Source organism: Morus notabilis, unplaced genomic scaffold, assembly GCF_000414095.1.
Source record: "Morus notabilis unplaced genomic scaffold, ASM41409v2 Scaffold1831, whole genome shotgun sequence".
Lineage (NCBI taxonomy): Eukaryota > Viridiplantae > Streptophyta > Magnoliopsida > Rosales > Moraceae > Morus > Morus notabilis.
This window is the reverse complement of record NW_010366022.1, coordinates 158,585-177,346: the sequence shown is the minus strand read 5'-3', so window position 1 is coordinate 177,346 and position 18,762 is coordinate 158,585. Positions and strand designations below refer to the sequence as shown.

At 32.6% G+C, this 18,762-nt stretch overlaps 2 protein-coding genes across 2 annotated transcripts; both read right to left on the bottom strand.

The window, feature by feature from the left end:
- Positions 1-144: 144 nt before the first annotated feature.
- On the bottom strand, positions 145-8,582 carry LOC21390299 (subtilisin-like protease SBT5.3). Its single transcript, XM_024172843.1, has 11 exons — positions 8,340-8,582; positions 8,038-8,150; positions 7,795-7,892; positions 7,502-7,666; positions 6,242-6,350; positions 3,103-3,637; positions 2,739-2,836; positions 1,973-2,218; positions 1,370-1,484; positions 999-1,212; positions 145-873 (listed from the first exon to the last, which is right to left on the bottom strand). Exons 1-11 carry the CDS (start codon positions 8,433-8,435, stop codon positions 338-340), a joined length of 2,325 nt encoding a protein of 774 aa, XP_024028611.1. The 5' UTR covers positions 8,436-8,582; the 3' UTR covers positions 145-337.
- An 8,945-nt stretch (positions 8,583-17,527) lies between these two features.
- Positions 17,528-18,756, bottom strand: LOC21390297. The gene is made up of 3 exons (XM_010109065.2): positions 18,667-18,756; positions 18,421-18,499; positions 17,528-18,026 (listed from the first exon to the last, which is right to left on the bottom strand). Exons 1-3 carry the CDS (start codon positions 18,673-18,675, stop codon positions 17,716-17,718), a joined length of 399 nt encoding a protein of 132 aa, XP_010107367.1. The 5' UTR covers positions 18,676-18,756; the 3' UTR covers positions 17,528-17,715.
- Between the last annotated feature and the right edge of the window lie 6 nt (positions 18,757-18,762).

The window sequence follows — 18,762 nt, the reverse complement described above, 5'->3', positions numbered from 1 at the left end:
TCAAATTCCAGAGCTATAGGCTGTTTCACAGCAGTGTTCTTATTTTTATTTATTTTTTTGTTTTTATGTCTAGCTAATGACTTTTAATATTATCTCACAGGCTCTATCTTCCATTGGTGTATAATGAGCACAATGGAACAAATGTACATACGTCTCTTTATTTAGAGACAATTGACAATATTGGGCAAAATACAATGAAGAAAGGAAACTATTGCTAAATATTAGCAACCAACCTTTTTCCCCCTTTTACAAATTATTATTCTTGATTTGAATCAGCCTAAAAGTAGGCATATTGCTCTTGGCGACTTGGAATTAGCAGCAAAAAATGCATGCTTTTCTAGGCTGCCTTGACCACAATAGGACTTCTCACATAGTGCGTACCATCTGACCAAATCAATTTTCCAAATGCATAATCCTTGGCTGCTTTTGGATTTTTGGCCTTGAGGGTGAGTGTGAAACTTTTCTCTTCACCAACCCTCTTGAACTTCAAGCTCTTTGGCTCAACAGAAACTGAAATCCCAGCTTGGTTTTCAACTCGAGCTCTATAAGTTCCTGGAGTGCCAACATTCTTCAAGGTTCGAGTAACCGCGATTGAACCGGAGAGTTTTGGGACGGTGATTGAAGGGTAGTTGAGGTTGGTTAGACTGATTTTCTTGGAGCATTTGTATGGTTTCTCTGAAAACATTTCAATTTGTGTAGCGTTGTATCGGAGTGCACATAAAAAGTTGAGGTAGTCATTGAAAGATAAGTCATAAACTAGCCCGGGATCCATGGCACCGTTGGGATTTACGTGTCCTGCCCCATAACTGAAAGGTGTGGCCTTGAAGTTAGAAGAATTTAGCAGTGGCTCCATTTGGTTATCCCTCGTTCTAGCTGCAAAAAGAGTAGAAGATATAAACCTCAGAAAGCATATTTTAATAGAACATATTTTTCCTTGGAAGGCTGAGAAATCTCAAGTGATATATAACATGCAAGGATGAAGCCAGAGATCCCCTCACCGGTGGTCATAATTGCCGACTTAATAGCTGCAGGACTCCAATCCGGATGGAGGGTTTTAAGGAGGCCAACAATGCCTGAAACGTGTGGACATGACATTGACGTTCCTGATATCGAGTTGAACGAAATTCGCCGCTTATCAAACTCTTCGTTCGTTGGCCCTTGTGCTTCAGTGTAGGCTGCTATGATACTGACTCCTGGTGCAGTAATATCAGGCTGCAAACACAGCCAAAGTTACTGATTGTTCTAAATGAAATGACCGAATATTTAGTTGTCCCTTTTCTTTCATCCACAGATGTTTCTATTTGAGACTTTTACTTAAGACATACATAGTTTTGGGTATGAAAAAACAAAAGTGTGCTGCAAATCAAACCTTGAGGATTTCAGGCGTGACGGTATTCGGCCCTTTTGATGAAAAAGCTGCCATGAATGGAGCTGGCTTGGTTCCCAATTTTGTTGTTGCAGGTGTAATGTAGCCCTTTGGAGACCTGTCAAAGACATTGCTATTTTACTTATCTTATAAAGCTGATTGAAAAAATTGCAATTATAATGTTGCCTGTGAGATGAAGGCTAAACTTGACAAAAATAATTTTTTTTTAAAAAAATAAGAGACGTTATGGGGCTGTTTAACATTACTTTTGTTTATGCTCTTGGCCAGTAAAAGAAGAGAAGCAAAAACTATGACATATTTTTTAAAGAGCTTCGGAATAAAATATTGGAGTTTCTTAAGAAACGACATTTTGTAGCTTTGATGGTAATCTCTTCTGGAAGGTCAAAGCTCTTGTGAAAGGTCGTCCAAACACCCTTAAAAGCGGTATATTGATGTACTCTTGACCTTAAACAACCAACTTAAAAATAAACCATCATTTCTACATGTCACACATGACTTTTTATCAAAATTATTGAGTGAAGAGTGGCTCTAGGAAGCCGTGTTTGTGGTCTAAGTAGCTTTGATATCATTGGTTTAATATCTTACTTAGTGGAGTTGATGTAAGTAAAGACATTGATGCCGTCATTGTAATTGATATGTGAAGCAGGAAGGACATGAGGATCAGCAATAATTTCGTTTCCAGTAAGCTCATTGTTGGCAAGAATCATCCCAACAGCACCTGCTTCTAAGGCTTGTTGGCCCTTGTCCACTCTTGCATTTTGACCTCTAAGGCACACCAATATCTTCCCCGTCACCTTTTTGGGGTCAAGTGTTGCAGGCTTGCATAACAGACTGCATTATTCAGCCATACTAAGAGCTTAGTTTTCTTTGGCAAACACATTAAATACATAGCGAAATTATTGCTTTGTTATTTGATAATTTCGACCTTATTAGATTGGTACCTATGTGTTCTGATGATCCAATTGAGGCGTACTCTTTAGTTCAAAGAAATGTTATCCCTTACCTTAAGGTACTTTTTTTGACGTCATTTTTGCCATTTCAGTCTAAAAATATAAGGGGAAAAAGAAAGAAACATGCAGGGGAGAACTTTTTTTCACCATTTTATTTTGAATATTATATGTTTTTTTAATGCATTTTTATGCTGAAAAGGCATAGAGTAAACTTCATGTCTTAAAAATGGCCCACAGAAGCGATTTTTTTTTTTTTTTTGAGCTATCAGTACCCCAATAAGATTATCAGAATATAGGAGGTACCAATTTGATAAAGTTGAAAACTATAGGACACCAGGATGATTATTCTCCTTAAATGTATATCAATAATTATGAAGAAGTTGAAATTGTTCGGTTCTTACGCGTCTGCAGCCGATGCATTAGCTGCCTTAGCATCTAGAGCACTCACAAGTGGATAGAATTTGCCAATTTGCAAGGCTTTAGCTGATAAGCTTTGTCCCTGCAGATCACAAAACATAACAAATTCATTAGTCATCTTCACATGTGCTTCTTCAAGGGCCATATTTGAATGAAGTAAAAATTTCCAAAATGGAAAATATGCTTCTAAACTAGTGCATAGTGCGTCATGTCTGTGACACTGTGTGTTGGTAAGCAATCACACTCTCATCTTTCTTTTCTAAGAAGCAACTTAAGTTTTCCCAACAGCCACAAGAAAGCAAAAAAGCTTGAGCTGGATTTCCCCTAGTGAAAGGGACGTATACCAACCTTGAAGCTCTTCTTATTGCCAAGGATGACATAACTTGGAAACTCCCTATCCATAGTGCTTGCACCGACGGTGATTTCCCACGGCGCGACATTGGACACGGTGGCATCAGCGGGGCCAGAGTTCCCTCCCGAGCAGACCACAACAATGCCATGCTTGATGGCATGGAACGATCCAATTGCAACGCTGTCATTGAAGAATGGTGCGGGGGATCCTCCAAGTGACACCGACAAAACGTCCACGCCATCATGGATGGCTATGTCAAATGCAGCCAAGATGTCTGCATCAAAGCACTCGTTACCATCAATTGGTGGCCAGCAGACTTTGTAGGCTGCAACTCTTGCCCTTGGTGATCCTCCTTTGGCTGTTCCATTGCCAAAGCCAAAGACATTTGCTGCAGGGACAAAGTTGCCGCTGGCAGTTGATAAGGTGTGAGAGCCATGGCCTTCATTGTCTCTTGGTGAGTCAAAAGTGGAGTTGAGTGGGCCAGCAGCTGCACCATAGCCTTTGTTGAAGTATCTTGCTCCAATTAGCTTCCTTTTTCATCAGACAACATTCATGAATTTGTTACCAATACAAGTGACTACTTTTTTTCGGCAAAAGAAGAGAAAGTATCTGGAGCAAATTTTACTACATCCCAACAAAGTTTGCACCTACTAAAATTTTGTCACGCAATAATAAAGATAAAATTTGCTGCTGAGTTTAATACAAATTTACTAAATGATTGGGAATATGATAACAAATATTTTTGAGCGTTTTATGTTGGAAATAACTCAAGATCTTATCTTATAATTAAGCCTATGCGCTCTTTAACATAAGATTATACCAGAATTAAACCATATATAAATTTAATGTGATCTAATAAAAATCTGAAATTTCATGAATATTTAATACCAGAAAGATAATTTGTCTATACAATAGATTTCTCCAGATTTCAAAAAGTCTAGTTAAAATTTAGCCAAAAGGGTGTCCATTACGTCAATAAGAAAAACAAAGTTGAATGATAAACTGCAGAATTAGATTCTTATTGCAGGCAACAACATGTGGACAGCAGGCTTCATTTTACTATAGAATATGCAAGTTAAAACTGCAGATTGTGCATCGTAAAAGACAACAACATGTGGTCAAATACTCTTTTTTTATTGAAACCTCTGTTTCTCTGCAGACTTTAATGGACTGAGAGAGAACTAGGAGTTTTGCCCTCTCAAAGTTGAAAACAATTTACAACTGGTTAGAGAAACAGAAACAAGATGGGGGTACAATGTCAACTCCAAAACAGAAACAAGATGGGGGTACAATGTCAACTCCAGAATGATGGAGACTCAGAAAAACCAAACCCTTTTTGAAGAAATCTGTCACTCATGTTTGTATCTTAACTTTGTCTACTTGTGCAATATAGTGTAAAAATGAATAGAAACAATATCAGCTTCATAATTATCTATTGTGAAGATCACAAGACATGTTAAGACAAAAGATACTTGATTTAAGAAAATTGTAAATTATTGTTTCTGATGTTTTTTGGGAATAGAAAGATGATGAAAAAGTTGTGATGACAGTATTGCTAATTTGCATAGGTCTCTTTGTTAACACAAGAATATCGTCAACTTTATAGGGAATTTTTTTTTTTAAAAGTAATAGGACAACTGGATTTACTGGGAATAATGTTAAAATGAAATGAACAATTTCAGTAATGAATTTTAAGTGATGGACAGTGAATTATAAAACACAAGGTATGAGGTTTGCTTTATTGGTAGATAGTTTAATTCATGGTTTTTTTTTTTGGGGGGGGGGGGGGGTTATTTCTGAAAGGAAAGAAGTACTCCTTTAAATGGTTCTCTGGCAGTTTCTGAACTTGAAACAAGTTCTACCATGGCTATGTGGTCAAAAGAGTCCAAGTGAAAGTACTTTAAACGTCATGCTTCAAGATATCAAAAGCAAAATTGAATATTCATCTTGGAATGGCTATTATTCCAATTGGACTGTCCTCAAATTTGGACAAGATTTGCCATAATGGAAGGGAAGAGAAAACAAAATTTGCCTTCTTGAGAAACTAGTTTGGACAAGGTTTGTCATGATGGAAGGGGAAGAAAATAAAATAAAATAAATTCCTTCTTGCGAATCAAAACTACACTCAAGTACACTTTAGCAGTGGTCAAGCATTCTTGTGTCTGGCATCTCTATTCAACTTTTCAACATTAGTAAGGCCCGTTCATTTCGTTGATTCGAGTTTAGAATTCGAGTTTTTCTACAGTAAAAAGCTCTCATAAACAATCACATTTAACTTTTTTACTACAGTAAAAAACTCTCACATAAAGTCACATCTCAACTTAAATTCTAAACTCGAATCAACGAAGTGAACGAGGCCGTTATTACCTAAATTTATATTAAAAAAAAAATCAATAAAGTGTTGCAAAATATCCTCAATCGATGATGGCTTTGAAAATTTTAAACGGAATTATTGTCTTTCTACAGTTTACGTGAGTGTGTTTAAAGGAGAAGATTGAAATTTTAAATGATACTCGGAGCTCGTCATGAAACATTTACGAATGCATTTATTTAAATACTAATTAACACCATTCATCAATTTTGAGATACTCTGCAACATTTTATTAGATTTAAGGATAATTTGACATAATTAAAAGTTTAGGAAAGAACTTGTGAACTCAATAAAAACTATGGGTACATTTGGAATTAATTTTAAAATGATTTCATTTTCAATAAAAAGTAAAAATGAGATTGTTTTGAGAATCATTTTGGGACCAATTCTGAAATTGTATTTGGTTAGTTTTTTTAGAGATTATTTTGAGTATAATAAAAAAATAAAATCGTATTTATTAATTAATATATTATAATATTATTGAAGTACTAAAAAATGAAAACAGAAAATAAAAATAACTTTCAACCGTTTTTTAATTACTTCACAAAAATCATTTTCACTATTTTCACTTTTATTTCGTTTTTAAAATATTTACAAAATTTCTCGAAATACGTACAATTAACCGTTTTAAAAAACGGTTCTAAACACGCACTATAAAACTTTCATTCTTTATGGGCATAACTTTTTCAACCCAACAAAAGAGACATCAAAATGGAATAAAAAAGGTGTTGTGGATAAAGAGAATTAGTGAAAATACTTCATACCTATTGCAATGAAATGAGGAATCAAGGCCTTTTTGGCAGATTCCTTTCCACTTTGGTGGAATTGGTCCCAACTCTTCATCACTAAAGCTCTTGGATTCAGGCCATACACCTAACAAACACCCAAAAAAAAAAAAAAAATCTAATTGTGACACATAGATAGTGATCACCAGAAAGTTTTGCCCCGAAAAAAGCAAATATTGGACAACATATTCAAACATTCTACAATTTACCCACTTAATCAGATCCCAATAGCAACAAGGTTTCCATTAAAAATAAAAAAAAATAAAAAAGAAAAAGCAACAAGGTTTTGTCTTTTGTTTTGGCATTATTATCATACTATTATTATAGTTAATGTCAAACTTTATGAAGCATTCCCCACAAAGAGAAAGGTTAATAATAGCATTCAATTGCACGTGGACAACTCCTAATTAGGCTTTCCTTAGGCTTGCATTATATTTACCTTTGGCCCTATTAGAACTAATAATAGTAAACTCGCCCCAAATAATTCTTCATAATTATACGTTAATGGTTGGGCTACAAGCCAACAAAGTACCTTAAAACAATATATGGACCCACTTAACGCTACTTAATTTTATTATTGATAGCCAACTAAAAACTTTTTTAATATGATTAGACTAACTAACAATATAATGTTTTAAATGTTTTTTTCTGCATAGAGGAATGCAATAACGGAAAGAAGAAAAGAAAGGCAGAGGAAGATTCTTTTTTGGGTTGTAGTAGGTGTACAGAAAATGAGGTGGTCCAAAAACTCTACACTTGCAAGATTCCAGAACTCAGACCTACATTTATAAGCTTTGAACTGACACAGAACATGAGAACATGGATCAAATCATAATAATGATTAAGTTCAAGGATTGGTTTCTACCAGGAAAAAATAATAATAACTTTAAAAATCAAGGAATGGCCTACCGCCAATTGCTAGAAATATATATATACATATATAATCAAATCAAATATAACGGCTGCAAAACTTTGAATACTATTGCTCAATAACATTAGTATAGTAATAAAGTCTTTTTCCAGAAAAAAAAAAAAAATGCCTTATTTCTACAGGTGAGTCAATTATTTCAAATTTAATTGTTTTTTTGGACGCATTCATTGCCAAGTTGATGATTTGACTATAAAGAGAAGGAAAATGATACATATTTCCTAGAAAATCTAAACAGATTGAACTGAAAGTAAGCAACTAATAATTAAAATAAGATCAAAGAAAGAAAGAATACTTATTTATTCACTCACCAGTGTCAAGATTTCCAATAATTGCATTTTCACCATATCTTGCTTTCTTCCAAAGTGAGCTTTTGGGAACAAAACCATTATGCTCTAGTCCCAAGAAATCCCATGAACGAGTTGTGTGTAATTTCCGTCCTTTGTTCAAGAAAACTGAGATTACTCTAGGATGATCTGTGTTTCAAATGAGAGAAATACAGAGAAATAAATAAATAAGTAAAGAAAACACCACAAACAAAACCAAAAAAAGAAAAAAAAAACAGAGGATTTTTTTTCATTATTATTTTTCTTTTTAAGCTTACTAGCAATCTCAGCAGCTACTTCTTCTTCTAAAGTTGCAGCAAAGCCATTGATGTGTCTTGTATAAGAGTAAAACAAGGCTTCTTTGGCAACTTCATGACTGTAAATATCAAACAGAAAAAAAGAGAGAGAAAAAAAAAAAACTTAAACATGGGAAATGGATAATGTTTTCGATATATTTGGTGTAAACAAAAAACAAAAAACAAAAAAAAAATTAAGTGGTAATTGTTTTTAAGTTCACAAACCTTCCCAAGAACGATCCAAGGAACTCATAGTGGGACTGAGTCACACGCTCCGAGTCAAGAAGTGGTGAGAAATCTGGGCCGTGAGAGTGCGCTCCCAAATACACCACATATGACTACAACAAAAAAATAAAAACAAAAACACAAATTAGATTTATTGGGAGTTGTTGTTTTCAGAGAACGAAATAACAAGCTAAGCATTAAAAATGAACCAAAAAAAGAAGAGAAAGAGGGCTTTTTTTGTCAAAGTCTTCAAATGAAGGAAAAAGAAAAGGAAATGTAAGATTGAACATTTGCTTGCTGACCTTTTTGATGGCAAAAGTGGGTGTTTGCAGTTGAAGAGAGGAAAGAAGAAACAATATTAATGGAAGGTAAACAGAGAGTTTTGGTTGCTTCCTCATAGCTATATTATTATTATTGCTTTTTGGTGTTTTGGTGTGTGTTTCTGTGTTCTGTTGAATCCAAACAACTATTAATATTTCTGCTTTCTTCTTGCTTTGAATCCTCTTGAATGGAATAGAGCCGGTAAGTTGTTGTGTTTTTTAATTTTTTTTTTTTTTTTTTTTTTTTTAAGAAAACTTTTTTTATATGCATTAAAGGATGTGTACTAGTGTGAAATATATATATATTACCCTTTTTTTTTCCCCTTAAGCTTTGTCTGATGAAAAGAATATAATATTCTTGCCGGTACTACAGACAAAGCTTAAGGGAAAAAAAAAGGGTAATATATATATATATAGTTCATTTTAAAACAACGTACTAAACGATGATATAATTGTCAAACTCTATATATTATATATTTGTTTAAGTTTTTATGTGATGATTTGATTGAGTTAGTACTTTTCACCTAAACTTTGATGATGTAAAATGAGTTCTTAACTGGAAGTTGGAAGTTAGACGTTATTTTTATACAATTAATTGCATTAAGAATGTTTAGTAAATTGTTTTTCAATGAGCCCCTCAAAGGCACTATCCTCGGTGAATAGTAGATGCTGAAGTGAAAAGGGAGGAGTAGCTAATAGGCGATCGAGTGAGAAAAAGACTCTCAAAGAAAAGTCTCCCACCATTGTAATCTTCAGCGCATCAAGTTGTCTGAGGATAATACCAATTGGGCAACCAGGAACTGACTCGTGGAAAGAGATTGATAACGTAATATTTTATTTGAGACTCATATCATCTGTTTTATTTTAATATTTTAAACCGTGTCTAACCAATCACAATATACTTCGTAATTTAAAATGTTTTAGAACTGATTTTTTTCATAATTTATTGTTCATTCGCATTAATGAAGTAATATAATGAGATTATTTAGACATCACTCTTTACAATAAAATTGTACAGATAATTTCATGGTTAGATACATAGAAATAGAAATGAGGGAGTATGGCTTGTGAAGGTAGGGACTCTGGGTAACACCAATTTGAGAGTCAAACATGTTTTAGAAAATAATGATCAATAAAATTGAATTACTTGAGAAGAATTATTGCATTGCACAAAATATGCTAAATATCATTTAAGGTTTAATTAAATTAATTACTCAAAGAAGGATATGCATTGACTTTTTTTTTCCCCTTTTCAAAAGAGTGATATGTATTGACTTCTGTCCATGTATTCGTGTGTTAAAAAGGGCTCGCAAATGCTTCAAATAGGGGAGGCCACTTGGGGAGTTTTTTTTTTTTTTTTTTTTTTTTTTTTAATCAATGATGTAAATTATATAAATGATTTATGATTAAGAGGTATGAGAACCTAAAATTTATTAATATTACGTTTTTGTTTTTTTTTTTTTAGAGTTGAACCTGGAACTCAATACATGAAAACAACTCATGTACTAAATACCGATTAAGTTGGCCTGGATTGGCGTTAAGAACCACCTTAAGTATGCATGGCATGCAAGAGAACATCTTAATCAAAAAAAGAAAACAATGCTGCAGAAACTTTATCCATCATCAACAAATTATAAAATCCAGTTGAAAAGATCGTTAGTTGGTAAATAAATATTGTTCGATAAAGTTGTTATCCCCCACCATATAAAATGCAATGTAGAAATAGAAGATACACAAAAAGGACATGATATTTAACACAGAAAAAGAAAGAAACAGGAAAACTGACATACCCAATACACTTTCATAAAGTTATAGCTCATTTCTCGCTTGGAATGTGAACAGCATAAGCCAAATTAAGTAAACGCAAAACAGGAAACAAAGGCCGTGTTTAGAATTAATCTCATTTTTATTTTTTACGTTTTTCAAGAAAGAAAAAATGAAAACATTTTCAAAACGGCGTTTTGCGCAATAAAGATAAAAAATGGAAATGAAAACGATTTTTTAGTTTAAAGTAAAATGAGAGAGAAATGAAAAACGACTTTTAGTCGTTTTTCATTTTCTCCTCTCTCGAGCAGAGAGAGAGAGAGAAAGAGAGATATTAATGAGTTTTTTTTAGACTGAAATCAATCTCTTGATAAAATTACCAAACGCATTTTTAAAAATGATTTTTGTCTAAGATTGAAAACATTTTCATTTTTATTTTCATACAAAAAATAAAATCATTTTAGAACGAGTTCCAAACGCGCTCAAAATTCCAAATAATGCCATCTTTTATATCTTTTCTTATTGAGCAAACTATAAACACAGATAGAGCCATTCTAGGATTCAAATATTGGAGCTTAAAAGCTGGACCTTCACCTAAATTTGAACCGTTTCAAAGACCCAACATGCATCATTTTGTATTGGGCAACTTCACTAACTAATTGAAATGAACAGTTAGTCTACCATATTGTTTCTTAATATAAAGATAAAAAGAAATATTAATGATAGAAAGATGGCTCCAATTGAGGAGCACTACCAAAGTATTTCAAAGAAGATCAACTTAAATGGAGACTCTATTATTGCTCTGCTTAAATCAAATATAAAACTTAATACACTGTTTGTTACAAATAAAAGTTTTACTCTTTTATTGTTTTATATAAATCCCTTTGCGTCTAGCTTACATATAATTACGACTTATTTAGTATTTTATAACTTTTAATTTTCTGAGTTCATAAAAGAAAAAAAAAAAATACCTTACATTTTGACCGTTCTTGCAAGTACCTTCAAATTTCAAATTCAAAAGAAATTCATATTTTTTCTGCATCAACAATTGTTCATAAAAGAAAAAAAAAATACCTTACATTTTGACCGTTCTTGCGAGTACCTTCAAATTTCAAATTCAAAAGAAATTCATATTTTTTCTGCATCAACAATTGTTTTTTTTACATCTGAATTGACGAATTTACTCTTTGCATGTGATAATTGCAATATATACGTAACCAAACATGAAATTAAGTTTAGCACAACGTCCCCAAATTTCAATTTATATCAACCGTTCCTCAACTTTCAAAGTCATTTAATAAGTTTAGTTTTTCTACCTTCGTTAAGCTTTCTCCCTTTATTTAATGTTGACCTGGAAAAGGTACAAATTTAATATTAATATGAATGTTGAAGATATAATTTTGAGAATATCCACGCAAAAAAAAAAAACCACATCAAACTAAGGTTTTGTTCATTTCACCAATTCGAGTTTAGCTACAGTAAAAAGTTATCAGAAACAGTTATATCTAACTTTTTTACTACAGTAAATTTTTTTTACATAAAGTCATATATCAACTCAAATTAAAAACTTAAATCAGCGAACTAAACGGGTCTTAAAAATATATATATAATGAATAGTTATTTTTATCGAGATCTAATAATTAAAAAAAATTACTGATAATTTATTTTTAAGACACAGGTAAAAAAAAAAAAAAAAAAAAAAAAAAAAAACTCGAAGCTTAGCAACATAAACATATTTGGGAAAAGGTTTCTAAGAAGATTGTCCTGTTTCCTACCATATGAGCATGTGATGATTAGTACTTGGAAGGCGAAGTAGGGAAAATGCCATACAGCTTGCACTATATATCACCTTATAAAACGCACTTTTCCACTTTAGAGACTTTTTCTAACACTTGTTGAAACTATGCATGTTCACGAGTGCTTGCTTGTAAAGGAATTGTCGGGAAAAGCGTTACTAACAAATAATTCAATAAATAATATATGTACATGAGAGTGATAAAAAAGAACGTGCATGAAAAGGGGCTGGGCTTTGGTTGAAGCTTAACCCTGACTTTATAATAAATTAAACGCATTGGTTTTGTAGGTTTAACCGCAGCTTAAACTTTTTTATTATAATATTATCTCTCAAAAAAATTAAATTTTTATTTAAATTTACGAAACAAACGAGCTATTATGTATATTGGATGTAAAAAACTACACAAGGTTAGGATTTGTGTTGGGTAAGGATTAGTGTTATTTTACTGTTGATCTTACTTTGACCGCCTAACAAAATGACTAATTTACCCTCTCTCTGTTGCTTTAAGATTTTTGTATGTCAAAATGACCAATTCGCCCCCTCCCACTCCTCCATCATTCTCTCTCTCTGTCCAAATTGTCTCTTTCTTCTCTGCCTCTCTCTATGCACCGCCAACAACAACATTATCATGGCGTTCCATCCTCGAGTGTCAGCATCAACTTTGAGTCGATGAAGGATATCTCGTTGATCGGAAACAATGACGATGGTCGAAGAAAAGAGATCTGGGTAGATAAAGAAAATCTTGTTGATTCAACATGCGGAGCCTTGGGTTTTATTAGTTGGGATCCTCTTACATGATTGACATTGACGGTGGCGTTAAAGGGAAATGCTCGATGGATGTTAGCACGCGAGATGGTGCAACGTCGGAATCGAGGTAGCATGTGGTGTCAACAGTGGGTAGCAGCGATGGTGATGCGTGGACGAGATGATGATGGCTTGTAGTAGTGATCGTTGGATGATGATAGTTAGGGTTTTCTTGAGTTTTCTATAATTGTAATCCAATGATATGTTGCAGTCTGATATATATATATATATATATATACATATATTATATTTTTTCTTTCTAATTGTTTTGGATCTTTTTGTTGACGTATTTTTTTTTTGGATTTCAAAAATGATATGGTAGATTGATGGTGTCAATCTGCCAGATTACTCTGGCGACCAACGATTTGGCACTAGAGAAGACTGGTGTTGTGTGATTAGTTGAAATTATCTGGTAGATTATTGGTGATAAGCGAGTGGATTACTTTTTGGTGCCAAATGAAAAAAAGTGCTAATGTATAAAGAAAAAAACATAGTTTGCCATGATTTGTACAGACTTATTATTTATGTTATTTTAAATAATTAAGTACTATTGTGCTAATATATATTTATTGAAAAGGTTAAAATAATCTAGTAGATTTCCCTTCCTTGTAAATCAATTAGTCACTCTCCAATGACTAGCAACCTGTTACGTGCGGTGGTCACTATTGATTAGAGGGCAATTTTAAAAAATAACTTTTGAAATGGAGCCTTATTTTATTTCTACTCCTTAGTATTAGCTCATATATTTTTACCTTTTAAATTAGAACTAGTCAAAGGTAGAGTTTTTTAAAATTGGTACTTTTCAGTAAGTCAGGTATTTAAAAACGTAAAATCTGCAATTTTCTCTTGATTTATAAGCTATCGAATTACAAGGTTCAAATTTGAACGTGATCTTTAAAGTTGAAATTAACATACTTGTTTCCCTAAAACTTTGTGGCGTATGTTATTTTGTCTCTGAACTTGAAAAGTGCGAAATTAATTTATTAAACCCAAAATAATAAATGAAAATCATCGAAGGATTCTACTTCTGTCACAAAATTATCCATTGGAATTTCGGACAGAAAATTGTCAGGAAAGTGTTATTGGAATACATTGTTGTTATATTTTAGAGATCAGTTTGGCGCTTTTTCGAGTCTAGGGAATAGAATGGGACATGACGAACTAAGACCTAAACCCAAAGTTCACGGGCGTAAAAACGTTTTGTACCAGGAAATGAAACTTTTTTTTTTTTTTTTTTTTAAGAACTATATACACATGTGGGAGAACATCTATGCACAGTTAATAATGAGCAAGATATGTATACTTGTATGTTTTCTTGTTTGAAAGGAATGTATACTTGTATGTTAGTAGAGAAATATCAACATCACCATTTTTGTTATTTTTTTTTATTACTCTTTGTATTTATTATTTGACATGTAAACTCTACCATCACATTTTTTGTTCGAATAATAATATGTTATATTAATAAAATTCACAGATAAAACAGTAAATGCTGAAAATGATGTAAATAGTGATACTGTAATTTTTTTTTCTCATGTTAGTGAGCCCAAAAAGGACCAATGAGAGAAGCCGTTAGAGAACCATCCAATTCCAAGGCTGTAATTTGTCTCATGCAGTGGCTTTGGTGCATTGTGTGGTTGCCAATGCATGAAAAGAACCAATTAATCCCCATTATCCCCAGCTAATTCTGAGATGTACACTATTTATTTATTTTAGATCATGAACAAAAGGGATCCAGGCGTTGTGAGTTGTCCTGTCTCTCATCCTCAAATCCTAAGGCCAAACAATGTAACAGTGCATGGTCTAATTCTATTTGAAGGATGAGCTTAGTTTCATCCTTACTATCACGAGCTCAACGCCGTACAACTCAATGACAGAACAAGAATTAAAAAATAATAATAATAATAAAATATCGAATTTTAAACTCATCGTATTTGAAATGTGAGACCACCTTATTAATGTTGGACACTATTTATTTATAAGATTAATCTGATATCTGAATTTTACCTCTAATCTCTGTAAATTTTAAAGTGTTCCATTTTTATTCCTTAATATATTATTTTGTGACAGTTTTGATATATCCGTTAACTAAGTGTTAAATATTTGACGGAATTTGCAAAAATTAGGGATTAAAATTAAAAAAATATCTAAAGTTTAAAGAATGAAACAATATGAAAAGAAAAGAAAAATAATTTCCATAAATATTATCTAAACTTTAGATGTTTCTAATTTTGTTCCTAATTTTTATGAATTCTTTTAAATATTCAACAGAGTAATAGTAAAAATAAAACATTTTAAAAGTTACAAACTAAAATGAGATTAAGAGTTAAACTTAGAGATTAACCCTTGTTTATACCATCACAATTTGTCCAAGAAGAGTATTTTTAGCACTTTCTCATCAATACATTCTTTATTCTTTGAGAAATACTAGCATCACTTTTTCTGTCACTCTCTGCATTTACTATTTGACACGTGAACTCTATTAACATGACATATTATTATTTAAACATAAAATGAAATAGTAGAATCTATATATTAAATAGTAAATGCAGAGATTAACAAAGAAAGTAATAATACTCTTTTTCATTTATCTTTTTTAATTAAGTGGAAGGGAGTATAAAACAAAACATCTATTATGCACATATGTATTGTTTCTTTGAAAAGTTAAGAGAGACCAAGTGAGCTGTTATTAGCACATCAATTAACTGGAAAAGAAATAAATAAAAAGAAAAAAAATCTCTGCCGTCTGCTTGAAGTCGCATCTCATCACAACGTTTCCGTCTGGATTTTCTGCTGTCTTTGCCTAAAATCATCTTACTCCCACCATTTCTATATATATATATATATAAAACACAATTCACCAAATTCATCTGTTACTTTGTAAATTTCATTTCTCTATAATGATTGGGAGAGAAGATGAGGTAATTTGTGAATAGAAAGAAAGAGCGGATGATGATGTTGAACGTCGTTAATACATCATTTACAATATCTTCTAGTGTCATATAATGTGCGTGTGTGTGAATATTTGTAGCTTCATAATATTGGTAAGTCATGTTTGAGCTAATCTTGTTCATTTCTGTTTAGAGCAGTTAAAGGTCAAATATTTACTTTAGCTAATTATTAAGTTGGTGAGAGAATGGCTATTGGTGCTTTTGTTAATTTGAATATGCCAATTAAATAGCTAATATTTGAGGTCTCTATGGTTATGGAGTTGTTGATGATATTATAGTTTTAACTAAATCATTGCTTAGGATGAGTAGAACACTGAATTTTGCTATAATTAAATTCCTTGTCTTGAACATTAGTTACTCTTTCCTCTGAATATGTATCTCAGTTTATTATTACGTATAGTTCAATTTTAATGACTAATTTATTTAACGGTCGAATGAACATTAGAATAACTTAACATTTTATCTTTATTTGTCTTCTAGCACATAAAGGAAAACACAATGGGTTCCCATAAGCTCTGTGCAGAAGAACCCCACGTGTGGGTCCCTCAAGGTCGGAGTTTAGCATCATGTTGATCATGAGCCATCCCTTGTATCTGGCATACATTCTTGGGAATGAATTAATTTGCCTGGCTCCCTGGATGCCATCTAAGAAAGTGGTCAAAAGAGTATTTGACCTTTTCTAGTTGGCATCACGGGAGTCATGCAGGTTTTACTCCCATTCCTTGTTACCATTTTAGCTCCAATTCTCTCTATCTCATGTTTCTTTTCATAATGTCTAACTCTTATTTTTTCCCACCTTTATGTAAACTGTCTGCATATATGCATATTTTTCAAGCGTGCGTTTCCCTCTTCATTTCCATTTCCTTTTGTAGAAGCCCAAAAGTGAGTGCAAGGAATGAGCGTGCACGTTATTTCAACTTCAAATGCGTGATATTCACGATGTATTTATGTACGGTCCGTTCAGTTCGCTGATTCGAGTTTAGAATTCGAGTTTAGATGTGACTTTATGTGAGAACTTTTTACTGTAGCAAAAAAATTAAATGTGATTGTTTGTGAGAGCTTTTTACTGTAAAAAAACTCAAATTCTAAACTCGAATCCGCGAAGTGAACGGAACCTGTAACGAAGATTCAACTCTCTTATGTCATAGGAGGACAATCTAACAGGCATCATCAGAAGTCAGGACCATCATTGCTTCAAGAAATTTGCTTACATCTATATGCAACAAAACATGTTTTACCTTTTGGAATGTCCTTAGTAATTAGTCCCCTATAAGGTACATGTACTGGACTGATATTTACATTCACTTGGAGTTTTTAGCACAATTACCCTATAAGCTACTCAATAATTCTACTTTTTTTTTTTTTGTTGATAATATTGTCTTAGTTTTTCAATAAATTAGTCTTCAACACTTTGAATATTCCTTTCACTCTTCCTACGGTAGGTGTACCTTTCAGTATTGCACATTTCACTGATATTAATCAAAAGCAAGTTAAATTAAATGAAAAAGAGTTAGCCAAACTAAATAGAACATATTAGAATACGGATTCTCAGATTCCGTTTGTTCTTAATTTCTTTTCTTTTTCTCTTCAAAAGGAGCAAATCTTTCATTTTATTTTGGTTCGTTATACAAATCCCATCTCTGGTTACACACAGCTTTATCTTATAAGGAGAAAATCTAATGGCAAAAAATATCCTAATTATATCACATTATAAAACAACCCCAAGCTTTAAAAAAAAAAAAAAAACACTCACTTATCTTTTCCTTTATAAATACAAAAAACTCCAACAATTTTCCTTTATTATTGAAAAAAAAAAAGAGAAAGGCAATGAGAAATTCCCTAAAATATATATATATATATATATATACATTTTTTTCTTCAGAACACTAGCCCCCCTAACTAATTCCTCATCTGGGCATATACTCAAACACATGGCTTGCACCGGTTCCCAAGCAATCCACCAGCCATTTTCTTCCCAATTCCGAGCACAACCCATTTTTCCTCTCCATATCCAAAACTCCCAAATTGTCGTCTCTTCACTAAATCACATGATGGAACAAGGCGGATCGTATTGGGGCTGAACATACGACACACAACCATGATCAGGGACTTGGTAATAGCAATGCATAGGTGTCGTATAAGGCCAAATCAACTTCTGGGCAGCCTCCAACTCTTTCTTCATCTCCTCTTCCTTCTTCTTCTCAGCCTCCTTCTTCTCGTCGACGGCGGTCACGCTCACAACTTCTGCGTATTTAAGGCTCTTACGCAGCAGAGTCGCCAGACAAACGACGTCGATTCCCTCCCCTGTTACTTCTATCTGGTCCTTGTCTGCCTGCAGAGCTGCTTGTGTCACGCCTGCATCCAAAAAAAAAAAAATCTGCTTTTAGAAAATATTGCGAGCAATATTCTAGTGGAAAATACAAATTTTATTAAAGTTTAACATTTTATGAAGATTCAGCCTTAGCTAATTTTGTTTTCATGTATGTATGTCTATAGAATATCCCAAAACTTCTGGTTAAGTTTTAACCGAAAAATAGATTTTTCAGTAGTTTATCTACTTTTTTTTAAAAGTCCTATTAGAGAAATTTGTATAATTTTTTTTTTTTGAAAAATATATTTTTTTGTTTTACTTGGTACCCATGATCTAGTATTGTAGATTAAACTCCGGATTTAGTAGTATAATTATATTTTTTTTAAAAAAACATTCAGATTTTAAGTGTTACTAGAGGTGGATTTTGTGTTTAATTACCATCAACGCCAACGGCAGTTTTTATGGCCTTGGTGCGAGACTTCCGGTCATTTAGTGAGACCTTGATGACCACCTTTTGCTGCAATTTAAAATAAAATAAAATAAAAAATCAGAAACAAGGTAAACAGAGTTTGAGTGATAATATAGGGAAAAAAAATCAGAAATTAAATATGATGGGCAGAATTCCAATGATAACAATTAAGAAAGATTCAGACTTTTGCACTTGTAGTTTAGTTCAATTCACACCTTCGTCATTCTTTTGATTATAAATTTCCTGAGGATATATGAAGAGAAGATGATAAGGGAGAAAATTTCTCTTTTTGAGGATTTGATACTTGGGTG